This window comes from Brachyistius frenatus, unplaced genomic scaffold (genome assembly GCF_029030835.1).
Source record: "Brachyistius frenatus isolate BFR_SWC_R1_liver_20210118 unplaced genomic scaffold, ASM2903083v1 Contig_57, whole genome shotgun sequence".
Classification (NCBI taxonomy): domain Eukaryota; kingdom Metazoa; phylum Chordata; class Actinopteri; family Embiotocidae; genus Brachyistius; species Brachyistius frenatus.
In genome coordinates this window covers 1,421,905-1,441,326 of record NW_027210656.1, presented here as the reverse complement: position 1 = coordinate 1,441,326, position 19,422 = coordinate 1,421,905, and the positions used below count along the sequence as shown (strand labels likewise).

Here is a 19,422-nt window from a genome sequence, read left to right as displayed (position 1 = left end):
ACGCCAGGATGTTAAACTCATTGTTCACTCCACACAAAGTGTTTTTATGTTTCTACTTGAGTTCTCTTACTTTATAAAAGTTTGTAAAAGTTTCCTGCAGTAAAATACAAGCAAATAATGAGCAGGGTTAATTTAATAAAGTAAACATATTTCAATATTTTGCTTCTATTAAAACTTTTTTATTTGTATTTATGAAAAATGCTGATATTTTGAACTCTCCATCTCTCAAAGAATGCAAATGGAGGGCAGTCCCAGTTGTTGACTGTATAATGAGCTGCTGCCTTCGTGAATCATGTGACAATTGCTTGTAGATTGAATGAAAAGCAAAGCATATATTTGCCCTGCGCCCTCATGTATGGATTTAGTCTTCACCACACCAGCCCAACCTATTTTTAAGGGAGCCACTTAGACTTGCCACATTGTAAAATTGTTGGCCATGCCTTAGCTCACACAAGATGAACATAGTGACACACACGCGGACACTTTTCTCTCATTTATTCTGTATCTATTATGCTTTTTGTGTTTCTGACTTGCCATCCCTTCTGCAATACACACGTATTGTCCACGTGTCTAATCTAATGTCATTCCTTCACATCATTGCACACTCAGTCTCTCACACACGCACGCACACACACACACACACACACACACACACACACACACACACACACACACACACACACACACACACACACACACACACACACACACACACACACATGCGCGCACGCACACACACTGACCCACACTCTTTTGCAGGTAGAGTGTATCAGGGAGACACAGAGGGTTATGCTTCATGCAGCTCTGAGCAGATCAGTCGTGGTTGAGAGTTCACTGAATCAGGCAGGTGTAACAGAGTTGACCTGGCACCTGCAGTAGTGGGCAGGTCAAACAGCCAGGCATATCGCCAGATGGTGTCAGAGAGATGCAGGAATACACAGTGTTGGGGTGTTGATTGAGCTGTTTTCATACAGGTGAAATAGGAGAGTTCTTCTGAAATCAACATACCTTAAATGTTTCACCTTTAAATTTTGAAATAAAGTATTTAAAATACAAATATATGATGCATGTGAATGGTCACTGTGTATTGATGATTTTTAAGAGTCTGCAGATTTTTATTTAATTGAAAAACTACCACAAAAAAAAAAAAAAAATAGATTAGCATATCAAGTCTCAATAGGAGATGCAGAACTACTCACAGCAACCCACTGCAGTCTTGGAGGACACTCTTTTCCCTCATCACATTGTGCTTGTCTAGAGTATCTCCTGCCAAAGTGAAAAAGAATGAGCAGTGTTTGGATATGTAGAGATTGTTAGAGAGGGGTCATGTTTGGCCTTTCGGTAGAGAGAACAAGTTGAAGTGGGATTTGGAACTAATTTGGAGCTAATGACAACCCTCCTGCTTTCAGATAGTTTTACAGATTTGCATTTTGTGGCCTGTAATCTGAAAAATGTAAATGCATTATTTGAAAATCAAAAACTGAAAGAGTGACAGTGTTGCAAAAATAACCACAGAAACTCAACTTGGGAGTTTCTTATCATGTTTAACCATCAAATGTGCGACTCCTGAAGAGAAGATGGTCACATCATCTATTAGGTTGTTAAGACTTTTGTAAATTATATATATGTTTCCTCATATGTGCACTGATGATTAGAACTTTATCAGAAAGATTATCTTCTGTTGGTTTCTGGACTTGTTTTCTGATTTTCACATAATCTTATTATAGGTAAGGTATGTTTATTTAACCCATATAACAACTTCAAGAAACTGTTGATTATCTTATATTTTAGCAGCAACACAATAAATAAACCATACTTTGTGTAGCCAAATGGAAATGAGTGAATTAGTTTTCATATTAGCAAAAGGCAACCAGCAAAATAAGCCTGCTTGCCGTCTGTCCCATAATTTCCTCAAAGAAACTATACTCATATTCATCAGCCCCTCTGCCCACCAGCCCGTTATAAAAAGTCATCAAAAACACCAGAGGAGTCCAGCCAGGGGGGCCATCCTTTCACCACAGACCTCCTATGAACTACCTTGAGGCTCCATGGATTACCAGTGACACAGAGAATCAGTCATTGTAGGCACCCCTTTAATTACTGCAATAAATAATAAATGAACCTATACAGCAGACCCACAAGGGTTTATTGAGCTGGCTAGGCTAACTGAATGTAAGACCACAGAAGGTCCACAAATCTTTTATTGGACCAACTAAAAAAAGGTTTAGTCAATGTTATGTACAACAAAGTAACTGCAAGGACTTAAATGGGAAGAGAAGGAACTGCCACCAGAGTATTTCAGAGGGTTTTTAGTGTGTGGGACATAGACAGACGGAGGCGTTAGTTTCCAGAGATTTTTATGTAAACTGTAATTTGTCAGTTGTCACACTGGTGAAAAGTGGTTTTGACATTCTGAAAAGTTTACTGAGACCAAATGTTGTAACATATTCATCCAACACAAAATCTCCTAAAGTAGCCATGGATGTTTGTAATGGTTTGCCCATATGAACACTGCCAAATGTGTTTATTAATTTTGGTCTTCAGACAGCATGAAATATGGCCAACATTTAGTCAACACAAAAGCACAATATCAGCTTAATTGTTGTTTCAGTGTTTCTGGTTTTGCTGTATGTTCTGATAAAGCTAGCATCTACTTTTGTAAGTCTAAATTATGCAAGGGGTTTTTGTTGCATTTCAAAAAGTTAGTTTAAATTTCACTTGACAGTTAGATGTAAATGTGGAAATGCAAAGGTGTATGTGTGAGTGTGTACGTGTGAATGTGTTTCTGATGTCTTGTCTTTATGTGTGGTTGCTTCATCCAAAACATCTCATTATCCGCTTGGTCTGTGCTCACATTGGCACGGGGCACCAGATCTGTTGACAAAAAAGTGTTTGGTGATGGTTCCAAGACATGAAAAATGAATCTGGACCAAAAAATTTAGATTAACGGCTCAAGCACAGCGCTGGCAAGCCTGGGGGTGGTGGCTGGGAGTTGGAGGGTGGTCAGGAAACGCAGGGGATGGGTGGGTTGAAAATGTAATAAGCCAGACTGAAAGAGTATAAAGTGAATGAGTAACACGAGCAGGGATTTAGTTTTTTAATGAAACAGCTTCCAAGAAGGAAAGAGGGGAAAAAAATAGTAATTACATCTTAAGATTCACCATCTTACATATAACAGATGTAGGGAAAAGCATAAAAAGTGAGAGGAAAGATATAAAGAAGGGTAAAAGAAGTGACAGATGAATACAGAATGTGATAACAAGGTACCTCTCCGCCTGGCAAAGGGAATCAAATTACACATCCGCACTATAAACATTTCTGAACAGACATAAAGAATTGGGGAAGCAACTCATCTCATTGAAAAAGACAATTCTTTTTTGAGCCCACAAACAATAAAAATGAGACGAGAGGTGTCATTTGAAAAGCGGCATTCAAATCTTTATTATCACCTTATTTACAATAAATTAATTTTAGCAACGAAAAGTCAATCATATTTTGTAATATGTATTCCTGAGGGAATATTATTTCTGTAAAAATATTATAACACCCGCCTGATATTTTTTTCTCCAAAGGCCAAATTTCACGTTTAGAAACGTTGGCACTTTGTCATAGAGAGTTAAATGGTCATTTTAATTCCCACTGTGGTAGTATGTGAATTGAAATTGAATGGGCTCCCACCCCGAGTTCTGGATGATTGTTATTCACTCCGCTGCCATCCGCTATTTCATGCCACAGCACCGTGGGAGCCCTGAGCACAAAGGTGCATAATGAGACTTTCTATTGAATTTACAGCAATACAGGATGTGTAGTACACAACCTGATACACACTGTGTGATCACAGAACTTTGATATATGTGATTTGTATATCTTAAATGAACACAGTTGACGGTGTCAGAGATATGTTTTGTTATTCATTGTCAGGAGCAGCAGGAGATCTAGAGAGGGGTGAGTCCAAGAGTCAGAAAATCATTTATGTTTTGTTTACCAGATATAAATGCTGTTGATGGACCACCATCCATATACAGAGGAATGTATTACAGTTTTTACCCAAGGATTGGCAAAAATGATTACAGACTCAACTGTGCTTTACATCAATGTATCTGGTCAGTGTTTTATCTTCTTTTGATCGCACATAAACACTTGACTAAGAAACTGAATTTCTTCTAAAAGTGTGCCTCTTATGTTCTAGATTATTCCTTTGATTTGACAAGTGAGCTTTAGGCTGCTTTGTTACGTTTGTTGTGTTGTCATGTGTTCATGGGCTGTGGGAGTTTCCAAGGCTTCAAGGTCACTCGCTCTGGAGAAGAATGAAATGCTTTGCACTGTTTGGCAGCAGAGGTTCAATTTCAAGTTGACAGTTTTAACTGCTAAACATGTGATATATCATTATTTCTATTCATTTAACATTAATTTATAACATCTTCTCTGCTGAAGTATCCATGTCTATCAAGTCACAGACTGACTCACCCTAGAATAATTTACAACATATTGATGTGGGTTAGTCAGAGACAACATATCTTGTGTTTATTTGCAACTTTTGTTTCAGGCTGAAGACACTGGTAGGAACAACCATCTGTAATGCCAATTAGAAGGGCCTTTTCTATGCTGCAAAACATCTGTTAATTTGTGTCCTATCCCTCTTTGTAAAGCCCTCTAGGGAGCTGCTGTCATGCAATTCCAGGTGTACAGGACAACATGAGCATGTAGCTGCTTGCTAATTAGTGAATGGCCACTTGACCGGTTTTTAAACTCTCTCTCTCTCTCTGTGACCCTCTCCAAAACAATGAGGAACAATTTCCAAGTAGTTTTTGACTGCAATTTTGATATCAATGTTGCTTTAGGTTTGATAACTGAGCATAGAATTTGAACTGGCTAAACACTGATTTATTAGACAGTTGTAGAAGACAGTATGTTAATGGGTCAAGGGTTGGTTTTGTGTGGCAGTTGGAAGTTGTCCTTTTTCTGATGTGCACCAGAAAAAAACAATATTTTCTGCTATTAATGGTTTGCTTAAAATAATGTTTTTGTGGGCAGTCTTGTGTTTCCAATTTTAATGAGCTGAGAAAGGGCAGAATATTTAGAGTGGATCTCCTCCACCATGTCAAAATGGCACACCTTAAGGTTAAACTTCATTTTGGGGAACATGAGAGAAATGTCAGGGAGCTGAACCTGGCGAGTAAGCGGCCTTGCGGCATGATGATTGTGTTGTTGCACCAGAGAAACTGTATTTTTAACACATTGTGAACAGGCACATTGTAATTTTCCATCCATCATCTATACCCACTTTATCCTGAACAGGGTCACGGGGGGAGGGGTGGGGGTAGGAAGGGCACACCCTGGACTGGTCGCCAGTCTATCACAGGGCCAACACATTGAGACAGACAGAAACAAAGACCATTCACGCTCTCATTCACACCTAAGGGCAGTTTGTAGAATCACCAATCAACCCGAGATGCATGTTTTTGGATGGTGGGAGGAAGCCGGAGTACCCGGAGGGAACCCATGCAGGCACAGGGAGAACATGCAAACTCTGTACAGAAAGGCCCAGGCCCAGAGTCGAACCCAGAACCTTTTTTTCTGTGGGGTGACAATGCTAGCCACTGCACCTCTGTGCCGCCACGTTGTCATTTTGAACTAGCCAATTGCCACTGTGCCACTCTTCAGGTCTGGGGGATGAATTAATGGTGCACAATTTCAAATAAAAGTACCAGCATACTCTTGGTTGTTCTCTTGAGCTGATGCATCTTTATCTTAGACTTTCTAATCCTCTTGAAATGCAGTTGTCACTCAGAACACCTCACCAGGCAAACTGCTTTATTGCTGTAGTCTTACTAAAACATTTCAAGGTTGCTGATTTTCCGAGTCTGACCCAATTTGATGTGTGCTCTCTGCTTAGGAGATTTATGTTCATAGTGAAATCGCAAATGTGCATGTACCAGTGTTCACATAAACACATTAACACGGGTGCTGATTTTTATCAAGTGACATACATATATATACAGTGGGTACGGAAAGTATTCAGACCCCTTTACATTTTTCACTATTTGTTTCATTGCAGCCATTTGCTAAAATCAAAAAAGTTCATTTTATTTCTCATTAATGTACACTCAGCACCCCATCTTGACAGAAAAAAAACAGAAATGTAAAAATTTGTGCAAATTTATTAAAAAAGAAAAACTGAAATATCACATGGTCATAAGTATTCAGACCCTTTGCTCAGTATTGAGTAGAAGCACCCTTTTGAGCTAGTACAGCCATGAGTCTTCTTGGGAATGATACAACAAGCTTTTCACACCTGGATTTGGGGATCCTCTGCCATTCTTCCTTGCAGATCCTCTCCAGTTCCGTCAGGTTGGATGGTGAACGTTGGTGGACAGCCATTTTCAGGTCTCTCCAGAGATGCTCAATTGGGTTTAGGTCAGGGCTCTGGCTGGGCCAGTCAAGAGTGGTCACAGAGTTGTTCCGAAGCCACTCCTTTGTTATTTTAGCTGTGTGCTTCGGGTCATTGTCTTGTTGGAAGGTGAACCTTCGGCCCAGTCTGAGGTCCAGAGCACTCTGGAAGAGGTTTTCTTCCAGGATATCTCTGTACTTGGCCGCATTCATCTTTCCTTCAATTGCAACCAGTCGTCCTGTCCCTGCAGCTGAAAAGCACCCCCATAGCATGATGCTGCCACCACCATGTTTCACTGTTGGGATTGTATTGGGCAGGTGATGAGCAGTGCCTTGTTTTCTCCACATACCGCTTAGAATTAACGCCAAAAAGTTCAATCTTGGTCTCATCAGACCAGAGAATCTTATTTCTCATAGTCTGGGAGTCCTTCATGTGTTTTTTGGCAAACTCTATGCGGGCTTTCATATGTCTTGCACTGAGGAGAGGCTTCCGTCGGGCCACTCTGCCATAAAGCCCCGACTGGTGGAGGGCTGCAGTGATAGTTGACTTTGTGGAACTTTCTCCCATCTCCCTACTGCATCTCTGGAGCTCAGCCACAGTGACCTTTGGGTTCTTCTTTACCTCTCTCACCAAGGCTCTTCTCCCATGATTGCTCAGTTTGGCTGGACGGCCAGGTGTAGGAAGAGTTCTGGTCGTCCCAAACTTCTTCCATTTAAGGATTATGGAGGCCACTGTGCTCTTAGGAACCTTGAGTGCTGCAGAAATTATTTTGTGACCGTGGCCAGATCTGTGCCTTGCCACAATTCTGTCTCTGAGCTCCTTGGACAGTTCCTTCGACCTCATGATTCTCATTTGCTCTGACATGCACTGTGAGCTGTAAGGTCTTATATAGACAGGTGTGTGCCTTTCCTAATCAAGTCCAATCAGTTTAATTAAACACAGCTGGACTCCAATGAAGGAGTAGAACCATCTCAAGGAGGATCAGAAGAAATGGACAGCATGTGAGTTAAATATGAGTGTCACAGCAAAGGGTCTGAATACTTATGACCATGTGATATTTCAGTTTTTCTTTTTTAATAAATTTGCACAAATTTCTACATTTCTGTTTTTTTTTCTGTTAAGATGGGGTGCTGAGTGTACATTAATGAGAAATAAAATGAACTTTTTTGATTTTAGCAAATGGCTGCAATGAAACAAAGAGTGAAAAATTTAAAGGGGTCTGAATACTTTCCGTACCCACTGTATATATATATATATATATATATATATATATATATATTGTATATGATTTTCCGAACACCAGGCTGAGACAGAGGTGTCACATGCCTGTTTTGGCAAACCAGAGATAGATTATTTCCGCACACTCTCAACACTGAGTACATACTGAACCGTCTTCTGCCAGCTGAATCAGCTATAGCCGCTCATCCCTGCATCATCCTCACAGAACAAAAACCTATCCAAGACCGAAGGGCATCATCAGGCAAAAATAACTGAGATGGACAATGTTGACTCTATAAATAATACAGAATAAATTTGATCACTGGAGGAGGCTTCTACAGTGAAAAACACAATCTAGTTTAAGACAAACCTCAGCTGACTCCAGAGGCACTTTGACAAATTGTAATGTGAATTTGAGCAAAAAAAAATGGAAAACAGAAAGCACAGGTCCCGGCTGCTCCCAGCCACACAAGAGACCAAAGAGATGCACAGACGGAGACTCTCATGCTCACTGGCAGTTTGGAGAGTCAGACTGCATCTCTGTGCAGCTGTTGGCACTTTTGACAGCTTCCACTGCGTTCATGACACAGGGCCAGAAAAAACCCAGAGGTCTCCAAACCTGTGTTGTTCAGAGGACAGAGTTGACAGCAGCAGACCACAACTCCACACACAATGGTTTCACAGTCATTAAATAAACATAGGAGAGTTTTCTGTTGTGTGTTTGCCAGACTGCTCAACAGTCTGGGAAAGAACACTGAATGTTCTCCACCGACTGACTGACTTACTGACCACATTGTTAAAACACACATGGAGAGGTGAGACTATAGCAGACTTGCTTAACAAGTTCATCCTTTTTTTTTTTTTTTTTTTTTTTTTTAAACATACTTACCTGTTCAATTTCAAACTATGTGTTGTATTAGGCCGTTGTGATAAGCACTTATATTCTGTTTCTGTCAAGGCTGTTTGCCTGAATGGCCAAAGTGGCAGGTACAAGACTTCATTAAAGGAGTTCTGGCATGGTAGTTTTCCGTGTTATTGTGCCACATTTTGGCTGCCAAATTTAAGTTTCATGGCCACAATCTATGATTTTATGCTAACTAATCTTTAGAATGTCATGAATTTCACCCCGGATGTGTGAGTTTCTATTTGTATCCAACTCCCATCAGCTCCAGAGATGTGGCAATGATGTAATGCCCTTTGAACAAGCTGGCCAAACACCGTCTGTGCATGGCCCCAGTTCCAACTGGTGGCCGCCAGCTGATGCATCTCCTAGTTGCTATTTTTCCACATCCTAGTCATTTACCCACCTGGAAATGTCGCTAAGAAGGCTTTGGTAGCCATTTTCCTTCGCTCTCACCTCCTGTCTTATTTCCCTCTTTATTTTCTTCTTTTTTTTTTCCATCTTATCGCTTTTCTACCCTCCCTCAGTGCCCTTCTCTGTTTCTCCTCTCTTATCATTCTATCATGCATTAAAAACCCTCTCCTATGCCCACCTGGGAATAAGTTGACATTTGCACTTGGATATTGTAGTCATTTGCTTGCCCTTAAGTACCTGAACATACAGAGCCCTGCTTTGCACTTGAGACATAGGCAAATATCAATTGCTATGATCTCACACTTGAGTCCTGAGCGTGTGACCATGTGGTTTGCATTTATGAATGTTTTCTACATTGTCTCACCAACCAGGTGCTGCTCACATAGCCAGCAAGCATGCAGGGTTTTTGGTGAAACTATGCACCACGTGTGTGCACTTGTGCAGGTGTTTGTGTAATTTCATGACTTTCTTTATACACTCTCTTAATCCATTCTCTTGGATACAGTATTACAGGGCTACAGTTTGTCTGCAGCAGCTGGTTCCAGTGGGGTATATCAGTGAATAATTGATGGATAAGATTCTGGATCTCTTCAAGGATTAATTAGTACCAAGGAAAACACAGACGCTGCCCTTTGTCACACACACACACACACATACAGATTACCTGAGAGGGTAACCCTCCACTGCTATTTAATCATCTCAGAACAATAAATCAGAGTGTATGACTGTGGTCGGTACAAGTGAAATCCTTAAGGATTCTGAGAAATGAGAAAACAGAGCATGTCAGATTTATGACCAGTAATTTTAAGGCTACAACATAACTGAACTTCCCTGTTCATTTCCTGAAGTCCACACATTTAGTAGGATGTCAGGGTGCCCTAATACAGATAGTTGTAGCACTGTAATTTAAAATTCCTACAGGTTTACACATTTTTATAAAGGATCAATTCAGATATGAAGAGTCGTCCTCTGTTTGTTTTAAAATTAGCAGAAATAAATGCCTGCAGTAATATTTACTGTTTTTTATTCAAAATACAAGTCACATACTGAAGAAAACCAACATTATATAGAGGACCGTTGGCTTTCAACTGATTTTCAGACATGTAAAAATATAATGGCTTTCTTATAACACCAACTTTTGTTTTTTTCCTTTTCACCGCTGTGCCCTTGGTCTTTTATTGTCCTCCCTTCATCATAAAAAGACCAGCAATTATATTTTAAGAGAATCAAAATGAAAGGTGTTCACAAACTATTGTTTATTCTAACCAGCCTTTAGAATTATTAGATCAACACAAGCCACAACAATACAAACAAAATCTTTTGAATTCATCTTGGTGGATAACTATAAGCTTAACGAAGTAAACAAATCCCATGATAACACATGTCTGCTTTTCTCATACATAATAAGAATGACCTACCTTTACAGAGTGTGTGCCACTGCATTTTTACTGAAGACAATCTGCTAATTCATCACTAAAGTGCTTCAAGTTTGACAAAGGAACTTGAACCTTATTTGTTGTCATACACTCTTGCACGCTGTTGGAAAAATGGTCAGTTTGTAAGAAGATAGCTCGCATTTTACATCATTTAAAAGTAAAAGCTGAATGTGGCTTGATTAGCCCATACCCAATTGTTCGAAAAATTACTCGGATGCTGGATTCAAAATCAAACATACCGGACATTTATTCTTACAAGAAGGAGCAAATACATGTAAACTCAAAGAGAGGTGTCCAGCATTGCTCAAAGTCACTCCTCTGTAGTTCAGCTTTTATTACAGTGTTACAAACAGTTGACAGTCGCTCCCACTTCCTCTTGTATGTCCGGTTTTGTTGATAGTACGAGATAGTACTGAGTGTGGCTGTAGGTCACAAGATCGAGATACAGAGACGTTGTAACTGAGACAATAGAAACTTGTTGTGCAACAGATAGACAAATATTTGACAAGCCTGATTATATGAGTTCATTATTTTTCCATCACCAATAAATTGTAATTGGCATATTATACTAGTATTGTAGTGCTAGTTGCCATGGGTCCCATCATAAATCCGAGCAGCATGATACATAATCCAATGGGAGTTGAATTATTGCCCTTGGGGTATTACTGTACAGAACAGAAGCCAGCAAACACACTGTGTGTTTTAAGTATTGAATACATAATGCACAAGGGAGGCCCTCATATGAGTGATTGTCAAGAAACTAGAACGGGAGGACAGGAAGCAGAAATGACAGGATACAGCAGAAGTAAGCTGCGGAGGTGGTAAAACGTTGGCAGTCCACCTAATTAAACAGATGTTTCAGGTCAGCTTATGTCAACTGATGTGAGGCAGTGAAGCTACATGATATAGAATATATTTAAATCGAATCAGTCGCTTTGTATACATAGCCAATAATCTTGTAATACTGCCTCAGGAGGGGTTGTCATTAATGCAATCAGGAACTGTTAAACCTGAAGTTCAAGAGGTCCATGTGATAATGGCTGGATGTATTCAGGTATCAGGTTTCACAAGCAAAACACTTTTTTACCAATGTTTTTATACATAATCCATGAAGAAGTGTGCTGTATTGTTAGCCAGGATCAGCTTGATTAGAGAGACATTATTTAAATATATATTTTACTCACTAGAGTCCTTGTGGTTTTTCCCCCTAAAGCAAAAGCTCAAAGGACCCCCAAAAAATTACTGGAGGCAGTGAAGAAATCCACCGTACATTTCTCTACACCTCCAGCCTTTAAAATCCACTTCCTCTCCATGAACTCTCCTCACTCATTCCATTCATTCCTTCCTTTTCAGCCATGATTCTGTGCATTCTATGTGTGTGTGGCCTACAAACCATGTTCATGTGCAGCTGAAATAAGTCATTGCTTAGAAACCTGTAGAAACCCTCTTGAGACCGGAGCTGCAATGGAGACATTGTGTGTGCACGTACATTTGTATGAATATGAGGCAGCTTGTATGACTGCATCTGTCAGGGTTGTTTTGGTGTGCAGCACGGTTAATATATGGATGCATGTGTCTCTGTGTGCTAAAGCATTTTAATCTACATTTGTAAGCTGCGGAGAGATAGAAGACCTTATTTTCATTAATTAAAGTGCAAGAATAATTTCCAAGACTCTTGTGCATGACCCAAAGAGTTCTTGTAATTTCATGACCAGATGCTGCTGCACCAGAGGTGCACCTGTGGCACAGCTGCAAAAGGAGATAAGCAGGAACACATCACTAGGTGTGCTGGCATGAGATGCAACCAAAAGCATCGGTTCACCTCAGTTATTTTAAAAGAATTGCAGTCCCTTGCATGGCATACAAATAATTCTATAATAGAGAAGGGAGGGACTAATGAAATCGCACTGCTCAAAACCATTTCTTTAGACATCCCTCTCCAGTGTACATGGCTGCTCATTTTTGTGGTGGTGAGTCAGCTGCCTAATGGGTGCTAGTGGATTTTACTAATATTCCAGCGTGAGGTGAATGTGCCAGAGATCTCATTACTTTTCATAAAGGAGGACCTTGGTGTCTCTGTTTATATCCCCTGTCAAAACAGGCAGTGAAAGAAAAAGTGGACATCTCCCGGGCTCGAAGGGAGACCGCAGAGCATTTCCCCTTTGAAACAGAAATGCACACACACACACACACACACACACACACACACACACACACACACACACACACACACACACACACACACACACACACACACACACACACACACACACACACACACACACACACACACACACACATCAGCCTTTGATGAGCTTTTTTGTTGTTGTTGTTGTTGTTGTTGTTGTTTTTTTGTTTAGAGCCCACTTGTAGCACTTATTAATAATTCAAACAGCCTAAAAAGCTAACATGGTTTTGTCTTTAACTTAGTGTACTTTACACACACTTACACAGTGGGCCATGACAGAGAGCTATTGACTGCCTCTACCTGACCTGACAGACCATTCACAATTTCTCTCTGCGTGAAACCTAATTTACTGGAAGCAGCGACTGTGTTTGTGTGTGTGAGTCAGTGAAAAGAGCAGCTTGAGAAAGAAAAAGGGAAGAGACTTAATGACTAACAGTGTGTATGTGAGGAATATTTATTTGCGTATTTGTCCCATTTGATTTTTGACGTGCTTGTGTGCCGCCGTAGTCGCTTTCTTTCTTTTCAGAGTGCTCAGGGTTGTGGGTTGAGTTTGAGGTCAGCTTGGATTGAGTGGCAGTGCCGTGCAGGGTTGTCTGACTATTTTCCTCATGGCTACTCCAAGTCATTGGCTCCACAGTTCATTCAGAGAGAGCAGTGGGAATGTGTTTGTGGACTCACGTCTGCATGATTATATTCAAGGTTAGGTGTTGAAGATAAGGCCATCAGATCTGTTGTAGTTCTTATTAATGTCACTCGTTTTCTTCAAGAAAAATTGTTGTTTTTTTTTAAGTGAGATTCTAGCATCACACAAGGAAGCTAATATGAATGAGTTGAGCCAGAAAACACAACAACCAAGTATTTGTTAGACTGAAGCATTGCTTCCTTTGTCAGTTGTGGTCATATCACATTATACAGTAAGTTTTAAAGCCCCAAACTGTCACAAACATTAGTGTAAAGGAAATTTAAGTCTTTAGTGGACACAGCATTTATCTTCTGTTAATTTACTACAATAAAAAGTTAGTCTTGTCATCATATTCATTTGAGATAGATCCCTATTTCAAATGGAAATCTCAGTCCTTCAGTAATTTGAGAAATAACCTGACAACATTGAATGAAGGAAGAATAAGACTGATGTGAGCCCTGATTGCTAAATCTGGCTTGATCTGATGAGACTGGGGCCATTTTAGAGTTAAGCTGATTGTATTTCTGTTTTCTCCCATTTGTCTAAATCAAGTGAGCATCTGCATTTGGTTACAAGGCCAGACTGCTCATTATGGTGGATATTTTTTGCACTGTACTCTTGAGGTTGCCTGTGAGCTCAACAATGTTTTGGGAGCCCTTGTGGTTTAAGTCCGAGTGATCTGACTTACTTCTTGACCCACAAACAACTCGTCTCAACCTTCAGCTACGCGTATGTTTCTCCTCCTGGGAGCAACTTTCTCTGAGACGATGCGCAGAGTGAAACCATGAAGAAAAATATAAGAGTTTCAGATTTTTCAGCTGATAGTGCTTGAATTGAGTTTAAATTTTATCCCAGAATAACACTGCTGTAATTTCAAATTCTGGGAACTACTTCATAGACTTCCCGTGGTGTCTTTAAATATATTTTCAGCATAAATACATACAATGAAATTAAATATACTGATGTTTATAATTGTTCCTTTTTCTTCCTACCTCCCCTTCATTCTTCCCAACTTCTCCTATCACTCCCTCTTTCTGTTCTCTTATTTATTGTCTCCACAGAGAAGTGCGACGAAGCTCTAGCCTCTCCTCTGCCTCACACAGCCTTCACCAGCTCATCTGTCTTCTCCAATGGATACGCACCTGGATATGCCAAGCTCAACAGGAGAGGAGGTAGACACACTGCATACACACACACACACACACACACACACACACACACACACACACACACACACACACACACACACACACACACACACACACACACACACACACACACACACACACGTAGATCAATGCTGCGGGAGGAACCAGCACACACACATATTATACTGTAGGCAGAGAAAAAAAAGTAAATATCTAATTTAGGTACATGTACGAACATCCTTATGAAGGATTTTACAGATGACACACTGAGAGATAAATGGCCAAGGTTTCACGGAGTGACACACTTCAGTGCTGCACAGCTGCTGTCACCCTCGTCCTCCTCTTCTTCTCCTTTCTATTCATTTCTTTCTGCTTCTTATTTTAAGATTATTTTCAGGGCATTTTATTTCTCAATTTGATCGTGACAGTGAAGATTGACAGAAAATTGTGGTAAAGGAGTAGGAGAATGGCATGTAACAAAGGTCCTGCCCGCCGAGAATTAAACCAGAGACTCGCTGCTTAGAGCATTAGCACCCATGTGGTATGCACCCTTACCGCTTGGCTATCAGGTCAACCCTTTTTACTCCTTCTTTTATATTTCTCTCCTGCTCATCTTGTCCCTTTCTCAGCTTCAATCATTATCTCGGTAACTCAGACTGAAGCTCATTTCCACATCACTCCACAGCACAGAGAGATAGGGACAGACAATTACACCCCTCCATGTTTATACAATTAATAATTCATACTTCTCCATCTAATATAGTCACACTACAGCAGAGGCAACAGAGCTCAGACCTGGCAAATAAAGGAAAGGTAATCTGGTGTGTTTAATCATACCAATAGAATTACTGCTAAGAGAGTTCCGGACTGCTCCTCCTTTAATAATGACACCCTTCATCAAGAGACAAAGACAGAGAGAGAGAGAAGTAAAGACCAATTTGTCATTGACAGAGCTAATGGATGGACTGGAAATACTGTATACGGTTTTTACATTCTTTCCTGACAAGCTTTCTTTTATTCACTCTCCTCAAGGATAGAGGTTATTGGGGAACATATGATACTTAAATCAAAGAAATACAGTTCCTTGTTGTACTGAAAAGCTTCAGTATTACTTGAATAAAAACAGTCAAATATGCATCTGGACACAGTGTGAAAACACTTGCACAAGTTATTTCCAAAGTGGCTGTTTGGACTTGTTCCATGAAACAAATTGTTTCAGAATAAGGACATGTATCTGCTGAGAAGTAGATTCAGTTCTTTTTCAAACCAGATTGGACTGAAAAATATGTGTCTTAGGCAGATTTGCTCACCTCTAACAAAGGAGTGTAATTTATCATGAATTATGCACATTAAATTAATTGTTTTTGTAGCTAACCTCCAAGAGCTAAAAATACTTACGTTAAAACCAGTAGCTGAAATATGTCCAGAGATATTGTTCTGTTTCTGTGTTTTTACTGCTAATATTACACTCCTTCGCTCTTTCCCCCCTTTTCTACCCATCATTTTTAACTTGCATTTTTGTGTAGGCGTCTACATTTGGCAGCCGAATGTGCCGTCCATGGCATTAATATCTGCTTATAAGCCAATCAATGCCATTCTCCCGATGCTATAGGGAACAGGGGAGATACAAAATCAGTCATGCATTTAGTTGCCCAAAATGCTCCAGTGAAATCTAGTTCTCCATTTTTCTATTGTCCAGATCCAGAATACATGACAGACACAACCACACACTGATTCTGTCAGATGTTGATGTCGTCTTAAATGTGCCAAAATGGATACATACTGTGCAATACATAGTGACAAAATGAGTACATACCATATATGTTAAAGTAGCAGTGACCAGTGGCAGTGTTTGGATGATGAGGTCATCTTCATGTTGATATACAGCATATGAACAGGACGGAATATAAAATAGGAAATGACAGGTAAACAAAACTCTGCATAAAAGGGTGATTAAATTACTTCTGAAGAAAAAAGTTTGTCCACAAGATGAAAAATGTGTCATGAAATAAAAACATTTTTAAACAATACTCACTGGTATTACTTTATGTTTGTAACATTGAATTTGTTGGGTGCAAATCAAAGGTAAAGTTTACAGTGACAGTGGTTCTGAACTGGTAGGTAACAACCCTAAAGTGGGTCATGTGGTCTATTTTGAGTCTATTTTGTGTGAGGAAAAAAAAAATGTTGAGGGAAAATAAGAGTCAAACTTTTATTTTGAAGTCTGCAGAACATCTGCTGCTGCATGACTTCTACTGACATCATGTCACGACAGTAATTTCCTTACATCAGTGGTTGGCCCTCTTTCAAGCTTTTTTAAACAGGCTTTTCAGAGAGAGGCTTTTCATTTCCAGATAAGTATGCCTTTTATTTAGTATTTCATACAGTTCAATTTAGATTTTTTGAAACTTGATGAGCATCAGCAGTTTAACATCGTTTTAAAAGCATGTATGCTTAAAGTTCAAGGTGAGTCTGTCTTTTTCTTTTAATGGGTTTCTAGCTTAATTTACACTTCTGTTGCACTTTTATTTATTGCATGTTTAACAGTGAATGTAGGCATTGCATATTACTGCAGTTTTTTGTAAAAAAAAAAAAAAAAAAAAAAAATTACATGGCAAAAGCTGTTTCAAATCAGTTTGTGTGGAGAATTTCACAGGACAAACATAAAAGCATAAAGCTACAGTACAGTAGTATTAGCAGGAAAACTGCACTCCCATATTTGATGGGCTAAACATTTTTACAAATTTGGGTCACGACTTCATGACTAAGTACAAAATTTGGCTTGACCAGTTGAGAACCACTTGTTTAGAAAATAGTGTGCAGTACAGTATGAACAGAAACATGTAATGTGCTTTTCTTGGTCACTCATGTCTATTAGAAAATAACAAAATCAGAGACATACATATAGACGCACAGTCATATGTCAAAGTCAAATAAATAAACAGCCATAACAAATACACTTATTTTGCACCTTTTCAGAATCACTTTGGAACATTCTTCTGAGACAAAACATGTACTGAATGAAAAAAACAAAAAAAAGAAGGGAACAGGCAGTCAAGCTTCTCGTGAATCATATACACATTCACAGAAACTCTGTCAAGCATCCAAAACACGAGTCCACACATTAAACCCCCATGCTTTCACAGGAACACGAGCCTTTCAAAACATTTGCATTGACAGAAATAGGATACTCCGCATTCACACATACTAGAAGGAGGGGTCCCTCCAAGCAGCCGTTTGGCTGCCAAATGTGCCGTCAGTGACATGAGTATGTGCTGATAAGCCAATCTACTCCAATCTGCCAGTGTTATGGAACAGGGGAGGCACAAAATCAATTGGACACACCACTCATATTAAGCCAAGCACACTGGGTTGTGGATGCTGACAGCTATTAGAGTTTTAGTTTATAGGCATGTGTGTTTCTCTCCAAATGTATATCCAATTCTACGTCCACATTCACGTCTCTGTGTGTGTGTATGTGTGTGTGAGACAGACAGAGGTAAAATGATGCTGTGGCGGTTTTCCAGCAGGCAGCTGTCTGCTGTATGCCAACTAGTCACCAGGCCCCTGATCCTGGTCCCTATCCGGCTTATTCATCGTCCTGCTGTCACTAAGATGAACAAGACTGTGCTCTCCATCCATGTACGTGCGTGTGTGGGTGACACGATGACAGATTTTATTAGCTTCTTATAGGTATGTGTTTTAAGGGACTGTGTTTGTCCGCCTGCATGTACCAAAGAAAGATTGGGCTTGTGCACATCGCATGTTTATTTAGAAGAGGAGACTTATTAAATACTCGTCACCAAAAGACTATTCATCATAATGTTAAATGTGTTTTGTCTTCGTTTGGAGAGCAGAATCACTTACAAGCTGTTACCTCATGCATTACGTTATATTTAAAATTACATCACATCTTTTTTAAGACCAGCTAAAAAATTTTGTCAGTTGCTGTAATCCATTATTACATTAGTTTTACTTGAGCTTGTTTTGTTTTTTATTTCCATTATTATTTTTGCAGGTGGATATAAATCATGAGGACATTTCTCCCTCTGGATTTTTAAGACAGAATAGACCGATAAAGTGTGTGACACTTTATTTTCCCTGCGCCACTTTCAAATTATTCTTTCTTTTACCCATCGTCTTTAAATCTATTAATATCTCGTTTTTATGACCCCTCTCTTCTGCCTTCTTTCCCTCTCTTTTTCTCATTTACCTCCCTTCATCCATCTTTCTCCTTTTTGCTTCTTCCAGTCATTCCTCTAATGTGACCCAGGCTTCTCTCTCCCTTTCTCACAGTCTTGACTCTTTCCTACCTCCCGCCATCAACTCTGTCTACTAGATGTACATTTTCCTGCCCACTCACTGTCTCTCTTCAGTGATAGTTCATGCACCAGACCCTGCATATTTCAAGGGTGTGAGACAGAGGGAAAGGTGAGCCAATTTCTCTCGCAGTCAAAACCTTTTGGTCTGTTTGGATGGAGACAAGGAGGAAGAGAAGGACAGAGAGAATGGGAGAGTCAGAGAGATTCAGGATGAAAGCTAATTAAATGCAGAAAAGATTATTTCTTCCCTTCAGCTGAAGGTTTCTCAACCACATGGGATCACACGTTTCAGGATACGTTACAGAGCACTTTTGAGACTGAATATTGGTTTGATAAAATGTTAAACAGTTTTGAAGTATGAAGTGTATTCTGCATAATTCATTGTGAACTGCTGGAGTAACCTTTTAAAACACTACTGACCCTCATTAAAAGTGAGAGAAGGAAAAACAGTAGAACTCCCCTTTAAGACCCGTTTATAAAAATTGGCTATCCTCGCATTCACATGACAGCTCTTTCTCTGCTTGAGTCATGGGGATTTTTTTGGCACTAGAACAAGGCGATGTGCCAGAAAAGGTTTGAGAGACTGTGCTTTAACTTTTATCAAGAGAGTGATGTGCTCCAAATAGGTTTGCAATCGTGACATGGCCAAATGAGCTGTGATCGGTACCTCACAAAAGCGTGCGTTCAGTGCTGCCAGCTGAAGGTGGATGCCATGTGGATAC

At 39.8% G+C, this 19,422-nt stretch overlaps 1 protein-coding gene across 1 annotated transcript in view; it reads left to right on the top strand.

The window, feature by feature from the left end:
• Positions 1–19,422, top strand: part of cntnap2a (contactin associated protein 2a) — a 317,507-nt gene that overhangs the window by 114,315 nt on the left and 183,770 nt on the right. Inside the window, exon 2 of the mRNA XM_069705533.1 lies at positions 14,292–14,402. Within this exon, the coding sequence (XP_069561634.1) occupies positions 14,292–14,402 (111 nt within the window). The remainder of the gene's footprint in view (positions 1–14,291; positions 14,403–19,422) is intronic.